General features: G+C 35.7%; 1 protein-coding gene across 2 annotated transcripts in view; it reads left to right on the forward strand.

The window, feature by feature from the left end:
• Window positions 1-23125, forward strand: part of CWC27 (CWC27 spliceosome associated cyclophilin) — a 189121-nt gene that overhangs the window by 28510 nt on the left and 137486 nt on the right. For both annotated transcript variants that reach the window (XM_026019333.2, XM_072750028.1), the window contains exons 8-10: window positions 1643-1722; window positions 2895-2928; window positions 3987-4141. In XM_026019333.2, coding sequence (XP_025875118.1) covers window positions 1643-1722; window positions 2895-2928; window positions 3987-4141 — 269 coding nt within the window. The remainder of the gene's footprint in view (window positions 1-1642; window positions 1723-2894; window positions 2929-3986; window positions 4142-23125) is intronic.

The following is a 23125-nucleotide window of genomic DNA, read 5'->3' on the forward strand; positions in this document are numbered from 1 at the left end:
TTCTGCTGTAACTGTAATTTATTACCATAAATTTAGTGGCTTAAAGCAACACAGATTTAATATATTACAATTCTGGAGGTCAGAAGTCCAAAACAGGTTTCACTAGGCTACATTTTGGGGTATTGGTAGGGCTGCCTTCCTTCTGCAGGCTCTGGGGAGAATCTCTTCCCTTAACTTTTCCAACTTTTAGAGCCTATTTGCATTCCTTGTGGCCCTTTCCTCCATCTTCAAAGTCCTTTCCTCCATCTTCAAAGCCAACAGTAACCCATAGAGTCTTTTTTTTTTTTTTAAGATTTTATTTATTTATTCATGAGAAACACAGAGATGTGTGAGAGAGAGGCAGAGGGAGAAGCAGGCTCCATGCAGGGAGCCTGATGTGGGACTTGATCCCAGGACTCCAGGATTATGCCCTGGGCCGAAGGCAGGGGCTAAACCGTTGAGCCACCCAGGGATCCCCCATAGAGTCTTTCTAAGCTTTATCATTCTGAAACAGACTCTCCTGCCTCCTTATTTCATTTGTAAAGAATTTTGTGATTACATTGGATATACCCTGACAATCCAGGATAATGTCCTCGTCTCAGAATCCTTAATTTACCTGCAAAATCCCTTTTGCCAAGGTAACATATACAAAGGTTTTGAGGACGAGTTGGTGGACATCTTTAGGGGGCCATCATTATACCTACCAATCTCTTTGTATTTAAACTAAACTCTAGTATACATGGTAACAAATTGTTAATAGTTCGTTTTTAGTTCTAAAATATAGAACTAGGATTGGTTGGATGGTTGGAAATTACACATAGATTTTTTTTTCTCCAATTAGAAAACTGTCCAAAAATAGAAGACATTTAAAAAGGAGTGATTTTTGTATGTGTCTAAGGTTATAAGCTCCCTTCAGGTGTTGAGACACTGGGTGACTAGTTAGCAGTGAGTCCAAAGAGATTCCTGCTTTGGGTGAGATACCAGATTAAGTGGCCTATAAAATCTTTTTATTTTACACTATTAAGCTTTTCTGGTTCTGTGCTAAAGGTTAGAGAATGTAATAGGGCTTTGAGAGAAACAGAATACATGTATACAGGTAATTCTGTGCAATATAGCCAGTATGTTTGAAAAACAGTTGTGTGTTGGGATTCCTGAGTGGTTCAGTGGTTTGGCGCCTGCCTTTGGCCCAGGGCGTGATCCTGGAGTCCCGGGATCGAGTCCCATATCGAGCTCCCTGCATGGAGCCTGCTTCTCCCTCTGCCTGTGTCTCTGCCTCTCTTTCTCTCTCTCTCATGAATGAATAAATAAAATCTTAAAAAAAAAAAAAAAAAAAGCGGTGTGCATTTACTTCAAATTACTCTTGTATATTTTCTTCTAAGTTTTACTATCTGGGTCAAAGAATTAGTTTAATTTTATGTAAATCATACTGAAGATTCAGTGTTTGAAAAGGATTTTTTTTGGAAGAAAATGTGTTTTTAAAATGTTTTCAATCAATGTGAGAGTTAGCTTCTTATTTATAAAGCTCTATACTGACAATTTCAGGAACATGTATCTTTTGCTAGCCATATTTTACCAGTACTAGATTTAATGTAAATGTGTTATTTATCCTTTTGAAAGATTTATTTCTTCCTCACTTTTGATTATATCCTACATTTTTTCCCAGAGCATGAAGGGGAAAAGCAAAAGTAGTCATGACTTGCTTAAGGATGATCCCCATCTCAGTTCTGTTCCAGCTGTTGGAAGGTTAGTATGCTACATTATTTTCTGGCTCAGGTATTTTCTTGCCTTTGTAACAAAGTGATCAGTTCTCTCTCTCTCTTTCTTTCTTTCTTTTTTTTTTTTTGAAAGATTTATTTATTAGAGAGCGTGTGGGGGTGGAGAGGGGCAGAGGGAGAGGGTAGAGAATCTCAAGCAGACTCCCCACTGCATGCAGAGCCTGGTGTGAGGCTCCATCTCACAACTCTGAGAGCATGACCTGAGCAGAAATCAAGAGTCGGATACTTAACGACTAAGCCACCCAGACGTCCTGGTCAGTTCTTTTAAGTCCAATTTTTTTAAAACTCAGACAAAAAACAAAAGCATTTTGGTGATGGAGGTAGCAGAGCTTCTAGCCTAAAGGAGGGAAGCACTCTGGCCCTTTCATCTATTTCTGTTGACCTAACTAAATTTAAAATTAACTGCTAAACTTTTAAATCTTGGGATAGTTTGAATAGGAGTTTGCTTTGAAAATTTAATGTTTAATTCAAAGTTGCTTTGTTAACTTTTTCTTTGAAGCATTTTTGTGCCTGTTGGTACGATGGGTAAACAAGTCAGAGTTGAAAGGTTTTGTGAAGGAGTCACTACATTTGAGACCAATTCACTGAGTAGTTATTTCTTACATATTTTAGTAGTTAACAGAAAATTGTCTGTATTGCTTCTCCTTGCAAAGTGAAGATGTTAAATATAATTACACATGAAATATTGAGCCGGTGTCTCAAAGGGGGATTAAAATGCTATGGCTCTGAGTTTAGCTTATTCTCAAAAATTCTATTTCAAAAAAATCTTTTCTTAATATCGTTGTATTTGAAGGATTTGGTTTTTTTCAGCCAGACTACATCAAGCCAACAGAAGAAACTGTTTACTGCAGTACTTTGTTCATAAAAAAGCACCGTTGGTTGTTTCCTTTTTTTCTGTTAATTCTAGTGAATTCATATATGTGCTAATGGAGCATACTTCTTATTCTATTTATAAAAATGACTCTCTTGAAGAATGTTTCTATTTATTCCACAATGCCATTCTGAAATTGCTATGTTGAAATAGGTTCTTGAACTTTTGATCCCAGCAAAATATTCTAAATCTGAATAATACTAAAATTTCAATAATTTTAGTAGTTTCACTTTGAAGCTAAAATTTACTTGTTTTCACTCTTTTTGTAGTGAAAAAGGTGATGCAGTAGGAGATTCAGCTAATGTAAGTATTTTAGCATAAATATATTTGAACAATAGAAAATTCAAAATGTTTATAAAAGATTATTTTTTCTTTAAAAGGTAGTGTATGTTACTTTTATAATCATACATTTAAAATTCTGAAATAAGTCTAAAAATTTGAGAAAGTAAATCATTTATTTCGATTGGAATATTTCCTTCAAGTATGTGGGTAGATGTGTATTTCCCTACAAAACTGAAATCTTATATGTATATGAATTTCTAGCCAATTTTTTTCTCCCCCTCACTACTTGAATGCTCAAAATTCAGATATCAATTATTTTTGTTAAAAGTTTAAATGTTGCTACATGGATATCCATTTATCATAGTATTCTTTTATATACACAATTCAGAGGATCCTCCTTCAAGACTGTGGTGATCTTTCTTTATTAGTGGTATTGGCTATTAAAGCTGATAGAAAAGACCTGAAGGAGATGAAAGAGCAAGCAATGCAAATATATGGTATATGGGTGTTTAGAGATGGATTGAGCACTAGCTCCAAAGTTGGCTCATGTTCCTGGCCTGGAGCTGTAGGAGACTATGTCAGGGAGGTACCGATTGTAGAGGGTTGTGAGTGAGTTGGTGATTCACTGAACGATTCTGAGAAGAGGAGTAACTGGTATGACGGGGAAGATAGGAATCTCAGCTTTCCACCTCGTCCTCATCTACGTGAAGTAATCTCTGGTTCAGGTCAGTATGCTGGCAAACTGCCTACAGAAGCCACTTTTCCCACTGGGAAAGAATAGAAATGTAGATAGACAATATCCTGGGTGACACACAGGGAGCACAGCTCGTGCTGCACAGAGGGACTCTGGGTGAAGTAAGCAAACACCTCTTACTCAGGTATCCCCTACTTACATAATTGGCTTAGAGCAGACCCCAGGAGTATTCCCACCTGGAACAGATTCTTTAAGCCCTCACTAATTCAAGACAAAACAAAAAGCAAAACTGGCCTAGCCTGCAATAAGGAGAGTCTGAAATGGGTCTCTGGAAGTGTAAAGAGAAATGGGATGCCTGGCAAATACTCCATTTCAATTTCTACAGGACGGAGAATGTGAAGGTGCAGAGCATGATGAATATCTTGATGGTGATGAGAAGAATCTGATGAGGGAAAGAATTGCAAAAAAGTTAAAAAAGGACCCTAGTGGAAATGTTAAGTCAGCTGGAGAGGGAGAAGTGAAGAAATCAGTTAGCCGCAGGTGAGTCAATTACTGTGCTTCTAGGTATCAGTTTGTTTTTTATACTTCACTTCAAATTAGCATCGAGTCTTCTATTCAACTTATTTTTTTAAACACTATTTTCATAATGTTTGGTATGTATACTATTTGTGTGTTAGCCTGTTTGGAGGCCTCAAACAGACCAGTTTTAAAGTATTCATAGCACTGGTCCTATGAGTCAAATTCTACTTCATCTCTCTCTAATCTCTTTTTTAAAAGCCTCTATAAATTTTTATATGTGGGGTAAACAATATGTTAGACGTGGAATGCTATGTTTGTTTAATGCCAATATGAACAGTAATGTAGAGAATGAAAAGAGAAGCCCTCAGATTTAGGTAAAATTTGTCAAAACTGGTTATGAAAGTGTGTGGGGGGGTCTGAAAACATTCTTAAATCTCTTTTCAAGTCTGATTTATACTGTATACCTCTCCTAATCTCAGTGGTATCATAAAAGAAATTTAAGTGTACGTCTGGTGATAAAGAGTTGTTGAGTTTGTGACTCTTGAAATTTAACTTAACTGAAATACTCTCCTTGATGATTTTATTATTACAACCTTATGGTATACATTTTAAATAATATTGCTTTAAAAAATGTTTTCAGGGCACCTGGGTCGCTCAGTTAAGTGTCTGACTTCGGCTGAGGTCATGATCTTGGAGTCCTGGAATGGAGCCCACTGTTGGGTTCCCTGCTCAGCAGGGAGTCAGCTTCTCCCTCTCCCTCTGCCCTTCCCCTCCCCAGCTCCTGTGTGCACTCTCTTTCTCTCTGTAATAAATAAATGAAGTCTTTAAAAATATATTTTCTTTGGATCACCTACATTTGGAGATAATAATAGACATTACTACATGTAAATAATATTTTTTCATCTGTTTCTCAACTTCATATAGAAAACTTAAAAGGAAAAAACTTAAAAAAAATAAATTTCCATGTTGTCATTGCTTTGGTCCCCCAATTTTATCCTTTATGTAACCAGAAAAGTAATTCCCAGAAGTTTCCACTGATGGTAAAAACTTTTATATTCAGAAATAATACTTAAGTATAGTAGATTAACTTTGGGCCACTATTGACAATATTTGGTGCTACACATCACATCAGCTCAGTAACTTTAAGTCAGATCACATATACATTCAATATTTTCTCTCTCTGGTTTAAGACATGCACTTTGTGATTTTTAAGAACTATGAATTTTTTAAAGATTAGCTTTATAATGTGGCAAAAAATACAGTTTTAAGTTTTTTAAAAAGGTTTATTTATTTTTAGAAGGAGAAAGCACACATGAACGGGGGTGGGGAGCAGGAGCAGAGGGAGAAGGAGAGAGAGAATCTCAAACAGCTCCACCTGAGCATAGAGCCTGTAGCAGGGCTCCATCTCAAAACCCTGAGATTATGACCTGAGCTGAAACCCAAGAGTCAGATGATCAACAGGCATCCCCATTTTGAGTTTTTAATAAATGAAACAAATAGTTGTTATATTTAAGTGCTTAAGTCATCAATTTTACTATCTTATTGATTTTAATAGTTTCCAATACTTATATACCCTGTAATCTGTATAACTTATAATTTAGCAGAGCTAAATTTTTTTTTAAAGATTTTATCTATTTATTCATGAAAGACACGGAGAGAGAAAGAGAGACAGACAGACAGACAGACACACACACACACACACACACACACAGGCAGAGGGAAAAGCAGGTTCCATGCAGGGAGCCCAACGTGGGACTCAATCCCGGGCCTCCAGGATCAGGCCCTGGGCTGAAGGAGGCGCTAAACTGCTGAGCCACCCGGGCTGCCCTGAATTTTCTTTAAGAACTAAATAGAGCAGATGTGAGGGCTATCTGGCTTGACATCTGTCACCCCATTGATCACCAGGGTTGATTCAGCTGATCTGGTTGGCTAGGCGGGTGTCCCCTTCCTTACCGCTCCATATGTGTCCCTCCTGAAGCTCCGCGTTCAGTCGAAGAGGATGACCCTCCCCGATAGAGGAGGACCATTCTTCAGTCAAGGGTATACGAATAGCTGCACTCCCCTGCTAGAACCTAACAAGCTTTCAAGGTCTGTTTGCAGGAGAGTGTAGAGTAGTCAAGCTTCCAAGACTCCAGATGCATCCAAATGAGGTGCTGCATATGGCAGTCTGCCTTTGTTTAAAACAAAACAAAACAACTAAAGCTTATTTGGTAAAATTTGCCCTAATAAATGGTGAAAACACCAAAACACCTATTTTTTTTTTAAGATTTATTTATTTATATGAGAGAGAGAACATATGCACATGAGTTGGGGAAGAGGCATAGAGAGGGAGAATGAGTATCCCAAGCAGACTCCCTGCTGAGCTGAGAGCCTAACTCGAGTCTCCATCCCAGGACCCTGAGATCATGACCTGTGCCAAAATCAAGAGTTAGGATGCTTAGCCAACTGAGACACCCAGGTGTCCCCCAAAACATCTATTTTTAACTAGATTTTTAACTCTTTCCCCAGATTTTTAGTATTCATATTCTTTCTCCCTCCTTCATCCTACCTCTCCTGCCTACAATCAGAAATAAAAAAAAAAAAATGAGGAGAACAGGATAGAGTAGAAAGTACAGAATTTCAAAGGGAAAATAATTTTTCACTCCAACCTAGAAATTTTCATGCTTGTGTCATGACCACTTGAGTGCAAAAAATTCCAAAATTATTAGTGCTTTTGGCATAAAAGCTTAACTCTAGTTCAAGTCTCAAGTTAATTTTACGTTGAAAAACCAGAAAAATCTCTAAGAATCTTAAAAAATTATAATGGGATAAAAAAAGATAGTTAAATTTAAAGGAATATTACTACTCAGTCTAAGTTGAATTATAAGGGCATAGCTGTCAGCCAGATAGGATGTCCATTCAAATATCCAGCCTTTTCATCTGCATGTGCTAGAAGTAGTCCATTATCCTTCAGTCATTTTCTGATTCAAGCAGTGGATTAGCCTACCAGCCCTTTAGGCAAGGAGTATAATTTTACTGAAAATTTGTGGTATTGCTTCTATTGGTAAAGAAACAACTAGACCCTGTTAAAGCTGTTTATCACTTTGGATGTTAAATCTACAAGCAAGGTTGTTGTGTACTTCACATGTAAGCTGGGGATGGTATTTAACAAAATGATTTTCAACAAATTTACACAGAGTAGAATCTTTTCCTAAGCAGGGAGCCCTGAAATGGTGCTCGATCCTAGGACACTGAGCTGATCCCAGGACGCTGAGCCAAAGGCAGACACTTAACCAATTGAGCCACCAGGTGCCCCGTGTCCCTTTTATCTTTATATCCTCTGAGTCTAGTCTAATAAGCAGATGGTTCTTAAAGTTTGTGTAATGAGTGGATTAATAAGTGAATGAATATATTTGTGATACATTATGTGATGTATACATGAAATGGTTTTTCATCCTAACTGCCCATTAGATTCACTAGGGAAATGTTCAAAAAAATACTGATGGCTAGGCCCCACTGCCATAGATTCTGAATCATTTGGTCTGAAGTGAAACCCGGACTCTCTCTTTCTTGCCCCATTCTGGTTACTTCTCCCCTCACTGCTTTTCTAACTTCTAAGAACAGATAATAGTTTAGGGTAACAATACTTTGTAAAATCTCCCCAGATATACTAATGTGCCTCCAGGTTTAAGAACTCTACTCCCCACCACGGACATACTCCCTTGATTAATTCTGGGGTAGAGAATAATATAAAAGCGGATTTAAAACATCAGTGTCACCTCAGATAGTTTTTGCAGCCTAATAGTGATAAGACATTTATATCAACTGAATTTAGTTTTAATCTTTGAAAAACATAAAACAGTAGGTATAGTGGGACTCAATTTCATCAGAAATAAAATATGGTATTTGAGTATTTCTGATGTTTTTTTTGTTTTTGTTTTTTGTTTTTGTTTTTGTTTTTTTAGAATATGTGCTGCTAAAGACTTAAATCAGTGCCTTTCAATCTTTTCTGTACATTTAGATCACCTGAGAACAGGCCCCACCTCAGACTAAGTCCATCAGAATTTGTGGTATGGGACCTTAAGTTTAAGAAAGTACCCCAGGTTATTCTAATGTGCACTCAAGGTTAATTGTGAGTTTGGGATTATTTGGAGCTGGTCTTTTGGAAAATCTATTTTAAAGTTGATGGTAAAGAATTATTTTTTTGCCTGTAGGTGGAGCTCAACTGCTGCAAGTTAATCCTATAAGCCAAATTGAGTTGTCTGCCCTACTATTTTTGAATATCTGTGTATTGATATGTAATAAATAACCAGAGAGTATAATTAGATCTAACAAGCAGACCAAATAGTTAGAAATCAGTGGTTTGTTGTGATGATTATAGTCATTATGGAAATTCGGTCTTTGTGTAACTTTTATGAATGTATTGTGATTACTGTTTTAAATTATTTTCATCAAATCAAAATATAAATCAAAAAATCCTAATACATACCCTCAAATTATAATCATCAAACATTTGATAGAAATGTTTCAAGGTTAACTAGAATGTTATTAGTTTTGGTGTTTGAACAGTTTCCCGTTTGATCAGCTATATTCTATTTACCCATCATATTTAGTTGACCTTCTTCATAAAACAACTCTCTTATTTGGTAAAGTTAAGTGGAATTTGTGTTTTAGTTATGACCTGTATTAGTTGACTGAATATGAAATATGATAACACCAGGAATTTAGAGATGGATATTGAAGTTGAAATTGAGATTAAAGATCTAATGAGTTGGATTGAACTTTAAATTATGAAGCAAGGAATAATGTAGTTATAAATACCTCCTGAGTATATTCCCTGAGGCCTGGGTGGACACCCACATTAGATGTTGCCAATTTTCCTCTCTCAAGTCTCTCTTTGTTTGGTTTGACATATGTTACTAGGATTTCTTATTTCTCAGGATTTCTAGCCTTCTCAAAAGCATCTGTAACCTTTCTCTCAGGTTGGAGAATCTCTTAGTCTTAATATGATTAGACCTTGGAAGTACAGATTCAAAAAAATAATACAGTATTTAAATTTCAAAAATTTGGAAGATAGTATGCATTTTTAAATTATAGCATCAATTTAAAAGATAATAACAAAGGTTGAAATCCACAGATATTTTAACAATCCTATTTGCACCATTAGAATTTGTCATCTCTAAGAAGTCCCCCTTTTCCTTTTATTAGAACATAGAACATTTACAAGCAAGGAGTGCATTAACCATTTAAAGCATTTCTGCTTCCTTTTACCTTCTTTTGCTCTGGGATGTACTGAAGCGAGTGGTAAAAAAGAAGAAGAGGAAGAAATGTGAGTTCTATGTAGTGGGTATCTGGTCTCTGAATAAAAAAAATTTGCAGTTAGTATTTCTCTGGTATGGAGTAGTAGTGGTTGAAATACTGTATTTTCAAGAAATATTTGGGTTTGCCAGTAGATATTAGCTTTTGAGCCGTCCTAATTTTAACGAAGTTTGCGGTAACTTGTACTAGAACTTGACATTTATTTGTTTATTGATTTTATTTATTCATGAGAGACACAGAGAGAGAGGCAGAGACACAGGCAGAGGAAGCAGTCTCCATGCAAGGAGCCCGATGTGGGACTTGATCCCGGGACTCCAGGATCACACCCTGGGCCAAATGCAGGCGCTAAACCTCTGAGCCACCCAGGTGTCCCAACTTTTATTTTTTGTATGTTCTTTCCTAAGCAGTCATCCTGTTCTCAAACATGTTACTATTGTTGCCAAACACTGCAAGAACTGCTATGTACCAGACCGTGATAGATTTCAGGAACATGAAAATAAAGGAGAAATGATTTGTCTGCAGACGTTCATAATATAGGGCAAAAATTAGATTATAAACAATTACAATTCAGTATGTCACATGCTCTAAAAGACATGCATGTAAATTATTATGGATATTAAGTAGGCAATATATATTTCTGGAAAAGTTCAAAATACCAGGTCGAAAAGAGTTAATGTAAAATTGCCATTTCTGTAGATCAAGAATGGTCAAATATCAGCAATTTCATAAGTCACACCCTAATGCTAATAATATAAACCATTATTTGGAGGCATTATTGGAAAGAAATAACATTTTAGCATTAAGTTCAGCCCTTTAAATTAGTGTTGTATAATCCCCCAGCATAAACTTGATGGTTTATTTTACTGCCTTTACCTATTACATTTAAATTTTTGGAATAGTAACAATTATAAACCATACCATCATTTGGCATTTCTGGCAAGATTCCATTTTTCTTCTGTTTGGGTCTTTATAGCAAAGATTTTTGATATTCTGAACAAAACTGTTTTGTGGGCTATTTGAAATAAAAATAATAATAATAAAAAAAACACTTTTAAAATGCCCAGTTAGTTCATTGAGAACCTTAATCCACATCCAAGAAATCACCTTCAAAATAAAACAAAAAAATCCCCAAACTTGAGTTATATATTTAAGAAATACAACAACCCTACTGTTTTTACAATTATATTTCAAATGGCAGACAGGAAGCAGTGAACTGCACATGTGGGGGAGATTCTCCCGTCAAAATGGAGGAGAGGTATTTGCATCTATTTAGAATGTATTGATTTCTCTTACCCTTGAGAGTTCTCTTCCATTGATCTGGTAGTATCAATTGTTTTTGGAGAATGGAATTGCACATATGAAATGTAGTGTCAAGATTATGTGCAAAAAACATTCTTTAAGTTATTCAAGCATTTGAGGAAGTGTTCTCTACCCTGGAACAAATCTAGTCATATTAAAGAGTTTTGAGACTCATTGCTTTCTTACTTTCATTGTCTGTACATTGTGAATTCACCTATAAATTAAATTGGCAAGTATTAGGGGCACCTGGTTGGTTTAGTCAGTTAAGTGTCCAACTCTTGGTTTCGGCTCAGGTTATGATCTCAGGGTCCTGAGGTCAGGCTCCATGTTCAGCCTGGAGTCTGCTTAGGATTCTTTCGGTCTTCCCCTCCTTATCCCTCTGCCCCTACCCTTGCTCACATGCACTCTCTCTCAAATAAATAAGTAAAATCTTAAAAAAAAAATAAAGATAAATTTGCAAATATAACTTGGATAAAATACAGAACAAAGATGCCACTCAAGACGCAAAGGTCTTTGTTTAGCACAAAGTTAAAAGCACTTGAAGTTACACATGGGCCTGAGGGAGATTTATTATTAGTGATTCTATTTTTTCTCTCTCTAGTTTTCTCTATCCTTTCCCCCTCACCATTCAGGGATTTTACCACCTTCCAAGTATGGCTTCACTTAGGCATGTTGAGTTTCTCTTTTGTACTACACACTATGCTAGGTCCTAGGATGCTCAGATTAGTAAGTCTGAGTTTCTTTACAAGTTGGTAAGTGTCTAGTAAAGGGACACAGTTGAATGAACACATAAAGGCTGTGAGGTATTCATAGGTACCCTAGCCAGACAGTTGTTGTGTTATTCAACAAATATTTCTTGTTCTACGTGTGACTGGACACTTCGCCAAATCAATTTATTACTCTAATTTAATCTCCAAAACAAGGCTACAAGGTATAGTCTGTATTATAACTCTCATTTTAAAAGTAAAGAAAACTAGACTTAAAGAGTTTAAGTGATTTGTATGTAGAAAGTGGCAAAGCTGATCCCGTCCCTTCAGGGATGAGCACTGGATGTTGTATGTTGGCAAATCAAACTTCAATAAAAAAGAAAGAAAACAAGCAAGTGGCAAAGCTGGTCCTTGAACCTGCAATGGTCTGACACCTCTCTGGAGCCCAGAGAAGGGTGGGCCAGGGCCAGCTCACACGTGTCCAGCTGAAGTGAAACTCTCTCACGGAATGTCTCTAGCAAAGGTATGAGATCATGTTAGAAATATTATTCGATATAAGTGCAGGGGATAGATTGGAGGAAGGACACTGAAACAGAAAGACACATGAGCAGATTAGTACATTAGTCCAAGGGAGAGGTAATCAGAGTCTAAGTCACTAAAGTAGTATCTATGGGGATGGATTTCGAGATAATGAGAAGGTAATAGATTTGAATATAAGAGACCTAAAGGAAAAAGTTATACCTCAGATGACTCCTAGGTTTCTGGTTTAGATTACTTGGCTGAGTGGTGGTGAGAAGTATTGGGATAGAAATTCTGGGTGTTCTTAGTACTTCCCTCTGACATTTTTGTACTTTTAGTCCTTCCTGATATTCTTCAATGTCCTACATACAAACATACTGAACTGCTTCCTTTTTTAGTCAGCTGAAGTTAAGTTATGCTATAGTAACAAACAATCTCCAAATCTTACTGGGTTAAAATAATGTTTGTTCTCTCGTTCTGGCTACATCCTGGCAAGATGGGTGGGTGGACTCCACATCACTTACATTCAGAGGCCCAGGATGAAGGAGAAGCCTTTTGCCAAGAGGCACAGCAGAGGGAGGAGAGTGATGATGGAATCATCATATACTAGTTCTTAAAGCTTCTGCTTAAGACGTGGCATCCATCACCTCACCATTTCATTGGTGAGAGCAAGTGATGTGGCCAAGATTAGTGTTTCTATGGTTAAGTATAAACCTCTCACAAGAAGGAGCAGTGAATGCTTAGAAATAGTAATGTAATCTCCTCCAGGCTTTGCTTTAATCAGGAATAGTATAAATACTCATGACTGTGTAATAAATTTAGCCATCATCTTCCTGGTAGACAGGACAAAAAGAGACATAATAAACATTACTTGATTGCCATTATCTGAATTTTAGGAAGGAGGATATCAATTCCTAATTATCACCTACTTTTAAAATGTATAAAATCTAAAGGAAATGCTCTCTTATCCATCTTTTCACAAGGGGTGAAGAAGAACACAATGGCAATCTTCCACAAGTTTCACAGAAGACGCAGAAACCCTTCATATGCACGTAACATTAAATCATAAATATCTTATGAGATATTTTAAGGATCCTCTGGTTGTGGGGAACAGAAACCTACTCAAGAAAACTCAAATTTTTCTATAAAGGGATTTTACTTATAAAGTAAACTGAAGGGATTTCTGTATAAAGGAATAGAGGAGTTGCACAGAATCCAGATAAAAGAATTGTGTACAGGGCTGACAGGAAGCGAAGTTGTCAGAAACTTATATTACCTCTCCTTCTGCAGCCCCAGCTCTTTTTCTTTATTTGTTCTGTTACCTTCTACAATCTGATGTTTTCTCTGTAGGGCTCTAGCCTGTTGTCTCCTGCAGTTCAGCCCTTCAGAAGTAAATTGACTTTAATTCTGTGTCCCAAAGCCTGACTCTCCAGAGAAAGAATCTTACTGGCTTAGTTTGGGTTAACTAGCCATTCAATTATGACATTGGAGAGGACAGTGATGGTGGAGGGGCTCTTAGAAAGCCATGAGATATGTCAGTATGATAGAGATGGCTTGTCCCTCCATTAACCACTTCCCTTCTTATTTAGTAATGAGAACCCAGATATTTAGCTGGACTCATACCTGCCTCATTAAAGGACATTCACCAAACTCCTTTGTAGCAAGGTAAGGCCTTGTGAACAAAGTCTGGCTAATGAGAGAAACAGAGGCATATCAGAGTTTCAGGCAGTCTTTTCTAAAGGAAAGAGGGAAGGGGCTAGCCTTGGTAGAACAGGGAGGTTGAAAGAGCCTGGGTGCTTAAAGACCTCATGGAGCTATGATTCTAGCTTGGATTTCCTAGCTGGAGTTGACCCGTTGAAATAACCTTTAAGTTATTTATGCCACGTTATTTGGAGTTTCCATTAAGTATAACAGAACCAAAATCTAACTGATACAGTAAGGCTATTTCTTTCAGGGCTGTAACTAGAGAAGGTTCTCTAAGGTGGGCATGTGGGTAGAGAGGAAATGAATAGCTGTTTCGTTAGTTTTAATAGCTTTCTTAGTTGGTTTCCTTGTTGTTCCTGGCACAGAATCATATTAATTATTAACACCCAACATCTTCCCTGCTCTTCTCACTTTTGGCTGATGACTTGGCTTCTCATTTTATTATGAAAACAGAAGTAGTTAGAGAAATGCCTTCTTTTCCCACCAACAATGTATCCATTGCATCTGAATTCATATGCTTCTGGCAAAGGCAACCCCTTTACTCTGTGCTCTTGGTCTTCATATCCTTAATTTTTTTACACACTTTGGCCAACCTGTTATCCACTTTACTCTTATGGCTCACTTCAAATGTGGCATATTGTCCTTCTTGTTGTTTCACACTGAGTCATTCTTTTCTCAGGCCTCTGCACTTTGGGTTATCTCAGCTTGAAAATTTCCTCTCTGAGATTGTCAGTAACCATTCCTTCCCTCCATGCAGTTCCTTGCTCAGACATTATCTTTTCAGACCACACTATTTAAAATAATTCCCCCCCTGCCTACCAGGGGTACATATCCAAATAACCTGAAGACAAATTTTAAAAATTTGTTTGGCTTTTACAAAATGGATATCCTGGGATCTACACCCCTGAGGAAAAAAAAAAACACAAAACAAACAAAAAATCCATCAGTAGTGCTAGGATATGATTTGCTTGTAGTTTTTGTAGCCAAATAGTTAGTGATAGAAATATACACATTACTTATCTTTTCCTATATGTTGCAGTGTAGGCGAATAAAGGTAAATAAGGTTAAAAGTTAAATTTAATCCAGATTATCTGTCTTTTTCAAAGCTGGGCTCAGATATTTGCAGAAGACAAGGTTGCTCTGTTGTAGGGAGACAAAGTAAGAGGGTCTCTTCACCCAGCCAAAATCAGTTTTCTACAAGTTCTATAACTTCTTTAAGAACCATTGCCAGAATATTTCATCAACATTAATCTAAATGAGTGGATTTTATTCTATTTTGTTCACCTTATTGAATCTTTGCCTTTATTTAAGCTTGTCTTTTAAAAAGTAGACACAATATAAACTATTCAGTAATGACCTACTTTGAAGAGGAATCTCACAGAATTCATTACAGTTCTTTCCTTTCTGCCAACTTTGATACTTTAATAATATTTGATATCTATTCTCTCCTTAGCCTTTATTGTTTAGATACTGCTACACCACGTGTATTAGTTCATTCAGTATATTTGTGTATTCATGTTGATTTCACTGTGTTTACTTATGTAAATGCACCTATGTGAGTGTTAAACCTTAACTAGTATTTCCATTATTATTTTGAAGTCTACCAGTGGCTTACTCGATTTTTAATATAATTCTGTATTTGATTTATTATTCTTCTACTCACTTAAATTTTTGTTTTATTTTAAAGATCCTTAATACATTTTTCTGGTATTGCTAATTTTATCATGTCAACTAGTCTGGTTTAATTCTTCTTTAAAAAATTATTTTGTTTAAACAGTCTCAAATTTATTATGATAATGGGTAGATTTCTGTTCCTACTGAAAAGTACTTTTCTTATGATCAAAGAAAGATACCAATTGACATATGAGCTTAAGTACCAAATCCTTTCTCTTTAATTTGTATTTTCAGTTGACACACAGAGTCAACAGACAGGAAGTTAGATTTGTTCTTTGCTGTATATTTGATTTTCTGGATTCTGTGAAAAAGAATGTTTTCTTAACTATGAAAATTACATATAATGACTTCCTTTTTCTTCTTTTTGGGTAGGCATTTACTTTTTTAGTCTTATTAATCATTACAAATCATTAGAAAATTTCTGGATATGCTTATTTGTTCATAATATTAACAATAACTTGAAATAATTTTAAAGGCAGTCTTTGTCAGAGGGAATTAAAAAGAAAATTCCTTGGGTTGGCATCAGAGAGTTTAGAAAGGTACCATGTAGACCTCATACAAACTCTAGAGTGTTGTAGTCTTTGTATTTTATATCTTGCTGCTATATGATAAGAGTCAGTTTTAGGTATAGTGTGTAGGTACTTACCCAGTCACCTAGACTAACGGATATATAGCTGACCCGTGGAAGTACATTTAGTATGATAGAAGGTACAAGTGTCTAATCCTGATGCTGCTGGAGAGTGGCTCAGAAATTGAAAGATAGGATAACATCGCAAAGTTATTCACCAACCATAACTGTTTGGCTTTATGCTCGTTATTATATTTTCAGGATTTACCAGTAGTTCAGTGAAGTTTTAAAAATTATGTTTTCTTCATTTTATTGTTTTAACCTATGCTGTACATTATGGGAAAAATTTTGGAACAAAATGTTTACATTTTAGTAGATACTTAAAGGTTTTGCTCATAGCTTTTGTAGCAAATGAATTAGTGAGGAAAATACATGTATTACTTAACCTTTTCCTGTTATGTTGGGAGCAGAAGTAAATTAAGGTAAATAGGTTAAAACGCAAGTCTGGATCTAGATTACCTGTCTTTTCCAATGCTAGGCCTGGATGTTTGCAGAAGACAAGGTTACCTATTCTAGAAAGATAAAGTGAGAGGGAGTCCTTTCTTCTAACCAAACTACCTTTACTTCTGAGCTGTGCCGGTGAATAGCAACAACAATTTTAAGTAGTAATAAAGGGTCATTAACAGCTGTTATAGTACCTAAACACAGCCTGCAACAAAAATTAAACACCTAAGAGCCTGGCCTCCTGAGGATGGTTACAACCTAAAAATGGTGGGACTGCAGCATCACCATTTTGGGTCTTCGGTGCTATGGCTATAAGATGGAAGGATATTTGTGTTGCCTTAATTCATGGACTCTTAAGATAACAGATAACCTTTTACAATGTATGAAAGCTATTAACTCAAAATAATTTTCATAAAACACTGATTAAATACTGCTTATTCCAACAAAAAAGCAAGAGAGAAATGTATGAGAAGATTAATTTTAGTTTGTTCTTGATAAAAATTTTTAAAGTAGCATTTGAAGGGTGTTTATAAGTTCATACTATATGTATCTTTGAATTGTTCTTTTTTAAAACACTGTAGCTACAGAATTTTAGATTAAGACCTGGCACCTAAACCAGGTTAAAATAAAATGCAAACAACCTCTCTACAAAGCTATAAATCTGACATGGAAATAGATTATACCAAAGGGATTCACCTCATATGGGCTTTTTAAGGTTGAAAACTTAGTTTCCAAGCAGAGCAGTTGCCTAGCTTTCAAATATCACTGCATTTTTTTTCCTGTTTCATATTAGGTTGTTTACTTTTTGTTGTTGTTACATTTCTGTTTCTGATTCTTAGAACAGAAAGCAGTCCTTATTTGGAGCTATGATACCTGGAACTAGGTGTACTTAAGTATATGTTGTTTACAAAAACCTATAGCATTATATACCTATTAAGTCTTAAAGGTGGAAAGAAGAGATGGCTATTGGATATATATAGAGAGAGATCAATAGAAGAGAATACAGGGCCCAGAAATAGACCCACACATACACAAATATAATGAACTGATTTTTGACAAAAGTGCAAAGACAGTTTGATTAGAAATGATAATCTTTTAGAGCAATTGAGAGTCTGCAAAAAACTGAACGTTGACACCTACCTCACACTTTATACAAAAATTAACTTACAGGGATCATGAACTTAAAAGTAAAACTATTAACCTTCTAAAAGAAAACATAGGAGAAAATCTTTATGAACTTGGGTATGCTAATAAGTTTTTAGACACAAAAAGAAGTCTACTGATAAATTGGACTTTATCAAAATTAAAAGAACTTTGGCTCTGTTAAAGATGCTTTTAAGGGATGAAAAGATAAGACACAGACTGGGCAGCAATACTTGCAAGTTACATATCTGGTAAGAGACTTGTATCCAGAATATATAAAGAATTCTGAAAACTCAACACTAAAAAACAAACCCATTTGAGAAACGGACAAAAGATCCAAACAGATATTTCACCAAAGATACATGAGGCAAGCACTATATGAAAATGTTATATGTACATCCTTGCCGAAATGGACCACTACTGTAAGCAAGGATTTAAAATTTGTAGTATTATTTACTTCACATTTTAGTATTCAGTAAATAAGGAGCTAGAAGAAAACAAAAGTTAAAGCCTATCTGTTTTTCAATCTGGAACTTGACTAACTCTACCTACAAGGCACCTAGACCTTAGATTCTAATACTGGCTCTTAGTTTTATATTTTACACAAAATATTAGAGTTGTCCACCAACGCACAGAAACAGAGCAGTTTTGCAGAGAGAATAGGGGAAGAATGGTGAGGCTAGACTGCTTTCTAATCTTCCTTTAGTTGTATTTGCAATATTCATTTTACCCAGGATTACTCTCCAAGCAATGGACAATCCAGGATTTAAATACAGATATATTTGACTTAACTGCCGTACTATATACCTCCCTTGAGATGAGCCATAAAGAATGGGATATTAGAATGGTGGGTCAGGATGCAGACCAAGGGATTGATGAGAATTTGATATCCTGATAAGTGTGGATATGGTTGCACATCTGTAGGAATTGAGGTAGAAAATATTAGAGGAATAAACTGGAGCCAATCAAGATGGGCCTTGTATGGCATACTTAAACCGGACTTGTTCTTCAGATGGTGGGAAACAATATAAAAGGTTTAAAATTGGAAAGTGACATGATTAGCTTTTTGTCTTAGAAGGATCATTGTGGTAGTAACATGGAAAATAAACTGCAAAGAGCCAAGACTAGAGGTTGAGGAGACCGACTGGAAGACTGCTTTAATAGTCCAAGTCCAGGTAAGATATAATGAAAACCCCAACCAAGACAGTTGCAAGGAGATTTGCATTTAGGAAACATTTTTCCAAACATCTACAATATGCATGTGGTAGATAGAAAGATAAAGATACTCCCTTTGCCTACAAAAATGTTTGCTCTCAGCTGAGCCAGACAGTATAGCTGTCTTGTACATAATGAACTCTGTATAAAGCAGAGGTTCAGAGAAAGTCCAGCAGCTTCATGGAGGAGGGACAGATTAATTTTGACTTTAGGGATCAGGAAGTCTGCATGTATGCAAAGTAGATAGCATTAATACTAGGCCTTGAGGAAGGAGTAGAGTTTGAATAAGAGGAAATGGGTGGGAAAGGGAATTTCCAGTAGAGGAAATGGAGAAAAGCCCAGAGTGTATTTGAGGAACAATCTGTTGTGACTAGAGGAGAGGATATAGTTGGAAATAAAGATGGAAAAGATAGGGTTGGGACCAGATCATGAGGTACCTTCCAGGAGAGTAAAGTGCAAATATAACTCATTTTGCTTGATTTATGTGTTAATGCAAATGTACAGAAAAACATAGATCAACTTCTTTTTTCACCTACTCTAGGTAAACCAGTTTGAAAGATTAAAAGTTGGGTGAATATTGGATTCCTACATTTTTGGACAGGAGATCTATGAGTAGGAAGGTTTAGTGAGATTACTATATTAGAGAATTATGTTTATTTTAGTTTTTATAATTTGAAAGTGAACACTAAATCCCTGTAGTAAATGAGGTGGTAGTTTAGGGAGAGGAATGAATCTACCTAGTGACAAGATGAAAACAAATTTTATTTCTAGCACTTTGACAAAAATCTTACGTGTATAATTAACATTAAATAACAGCTGTGATTTATAAAAGTTTAGATTCTGATCTCACAATCATTACTCTAAATGAGAACTGAACAAATAGCATTTCTGAATGCTTTTTCACCTATAAAATGTGATTAATACCTGCCCTTCCTATCTTAATAGAGCTGTGGTCATATCAAATGAAATAATATGTATGAAATTACTTTTAAAACATTATGCCATTGATGGCCAGTGATTATAGAGTTTAAAGTGCCTTTTGGTGACACACAATCCAGCCTTCTCATTTAACAGCCTTAGAATAGCTCACTTTCTGGGAGCCCCTTCCAACTATGCCATATTTCAAAATAAAATGAAAGCTTAATGCCAGGTAATTGACAGTGGTTAATAAGCATATATGACAACCAGAGTAGTATTTAAGGGGATGTATGTATTTAAGGGGCATGACACTAATGAAGTAGAAGAGATGAACCCAGTCCACGGGGACAATTTGGGGAGACAAGCTAAGCATACCTAGTAGGAAAATGAGACACTGCTATCCTTCATAAGCATCCTGGCTCTCCCACCTCCCACAACCCTCTCTAGACTACAGAGAATATACTCTGCATCAGATGTGATTATTGTTGGCTAAATCATGCTATACAAAACATGAGCACATGAAGTTACTTAAGAAAATAATACATTAAAAAGTACAAAATGGCGTAGACAGGCTGAGTAAATACATAGGAAATCCCAAGTAAAATGGTGTGAAGTCAGATGAAATTAATTAATTTTCTTGAAGGTTTGTTTTCAGGCAGGTTTATACTGCCAAATGCCAGACTGTAAACTGGAGTAAGTAGATTACAGAAGTAATTTTGCTGGTTAAAGAAATACTCCCTTCTAAGATAATGAGTTTGCTAATTTGTTGCATTTTACCTAAATTGCTAATTACTATTTTTATTTCATTTGTTTCATTTTGAATGTTTATTAAAAAATGGAAGTATTATTTTTGAGAACATCCTGTTTATAGTAAAAACTTAATGACAACTTCATAAAACAAAAATAGCATGTCTACAAGTGTGATTAGGGACATGTTCATTTAAGGAAACAAATTTAAAAGATAAAATTCTAACTTTAGCTAGTGTATGCAACTGTTTTATTTTAGAAAGATAAATGTTCTTGCTGAAAATTCGGTGATGACATTTATTGCTTAGGAAAACATGTTGCTATATTTTTCCTTTTATGTGATTTTTAATATAGCACTTACAGAAACACTTCAAATCTTACTAAACAAAACAAACATAAAATGTCAGTTTCTAAAATGTACTGGTAACAAAGTTTTCCTGTCTACTTTTAACACTGTAGTTCTGATTGAATATTTCTAATACTAGAACCTTGATATGCCAAAAGTTAAAACACAGCTTAAGGATTTTAATATACAATTTTTTTAGTTTTTTTATATTTGACTTGTTTAAGAATGGAAAATTTTTATGGACTGATATTACTTGATTTTCTGCATTTGACAAGTTGATGAATGGCCAAGAGGCAGGGCTATTATAGATAGGTGTGCAGAGGACTTGGCCATGGAATGTTAATATGAGCTGGAATCTAGATCGAGTTCTCCTCCAAGCCTTGTGCACTGGGGATGGCCACATCAGCCCTGGGAACAGGTGCCTTTTTCTAATCTTTGAGCCAAGAAAAGGTGTTTATTTCTTAGGAGGTTCCCCCAGAGGGTATGCCCTTTTGTAATTAACACAAAAGTGCTTTAAGTGCTAGCCTATGGATAAATCATTTAAGAAGTAAAAGAAAATGGGCAGATGGATGGTAGCTTTTCTCAGTGGTTACTGCAGCACAGATGTGTGGCACATTTTTAGGGGCATGAAAGGAACTTGGAGACAGTATATTGCAGTGGAAAGAGCTCTGGGAGGGGGTTTTGGAAACCAGAGCCCTTAAACATAGGTGTTTGACCTTGGGTGTTCTTTTCTTGAAAATGAAAGGATAGAACTATCTTCAGCCTTCAAGGGTGCATCCAGTTCTTGACTTCTATGAAGGTTATATCTGGAGTGTGATAAGCAGGGACAAGTTTGAACTGGGAATTTTCAAATTGGCACATCTGAAATGTCATTAAACTCCTAGAGATATGTATTTTATGTGTTTATAGCATCTATAAGTCTTGAAATCAAGTAGTTCTTCAACTTTCTACTTATTTTGTTTAATTTACTTCTTTTCTCCTTTTTCTTTGTCTATTTTTTGTTGTGGTGGTAGCTGTCGTTTTTTTGTTTGTTTGTTTAGCTTCTTATGCTGGAAGTTTACATAATTGATTTTGAACTTTATTCTTTTTTAATGTAAGCATTTAAAGCTCTAAACATGGCTTTTCTGCGTCTCACCAATTTTGTTGTTGTTAAGATAGTTTTATGCATCAGCTTGGCTAGGCTAGAGTTTAATCAAACACTAATATAGGTGTTGCTGTAAAGGTATTCTGTAGATGCAATTAAAATCCATAATCAGTGACTTTTAAGTAAAGCAGATTATCAGACTTAATCTGGGGGTCCTGATTCAATCAGTTGGAAGGCTGAGGAACAGATCTGAGGCTACTCTGAAGAAGAGATTCCATCTTTGGAGAGCAGCTTTAGCTCATACTGTGGAGAGTTCCAGCTTGCCCTTCTTAATGGCCTACTTGCTCAAATGCTTGGTCCACATTTTTGGATTTCAGACTAGCTAGACTGTATAATGGCATAAGCCAGTTCATACACACACACACACACACACACACACACACAGTGTGTTTTACTGCTTCTGTTTCTCTGTTTGAACCTGTACTGATAGAATTTTTGCTTTGAATTTCATTCGGTTCAAAATTTTTCCTATTTTCCTTCTGGCTTCTTCTTTGACCTGTGGGTCATTTGGAAGTGTGCTGTTTTATTTTCCAAATATTCGGGAATTTTCCAGATATCTTTCTGTTCCTGATGTCTAAATTAATTTTATTGTGGTTGGAGGACATATTCTGTACAATTTCAGTTATTTTACATTTATTGAGACTTGTTTTTTGGCTCAGAATATGGCTTATCTTGGTGCATGTTCCATGTACACTTGAAAAGAATGCGTATTCTACTGTGGTTGTTTGGAATGTTCTATAAATTACCTCAATACTTTCTATGGCAGTTTAGACTTGCATTTCATGTTTAAATTATACCTGGTAAGTTACAAATTTCCTTGATTGAGGAGATTTTCTTGAAATGATCCTATTTCTGAAAAACTAAAAGACCAAGTAGTAATTTCTGATGTTATACATCATTAATTATTTCAACTAATAATAGTATTTTTAACTTTGTTTCCTACTACTTGATTATTTGCAGTAGTCCGTAATATAACTATTAGTTTCATGTCTTTTGCTTTCAGTTTTATATTGTATAATACTTAGACATTTCAGTTTCCTTTTGATTATCCAAGAATAAATTTTTAGTTGGTAAATTTTCTTGGACTTGTCCTACTTAATTTTCTTCAGATCATTTGTGTATATGTGTGTGTGTGTGTGTGTGTGTGTGTGTGTGTGTGTGGCAGTTTTGTTGTCTCAACTTAACAGAAAATGTACATGGAAATGAAAAATCAAATCAG

The sequence above is a fragment of the Vulpes vulpes genome, chromosome 2, assembly GCF_048418805.1.
Source record: "Vulpes vulpes isolate BD-2025 chromosome 2, VulVul3, whole genome shotgun sequence".
NCBI lineage: Eukaryota > Metazoa > Chordata > Mammalia > Carnivora > Canidae > Vulpes > Vulpes vulpes.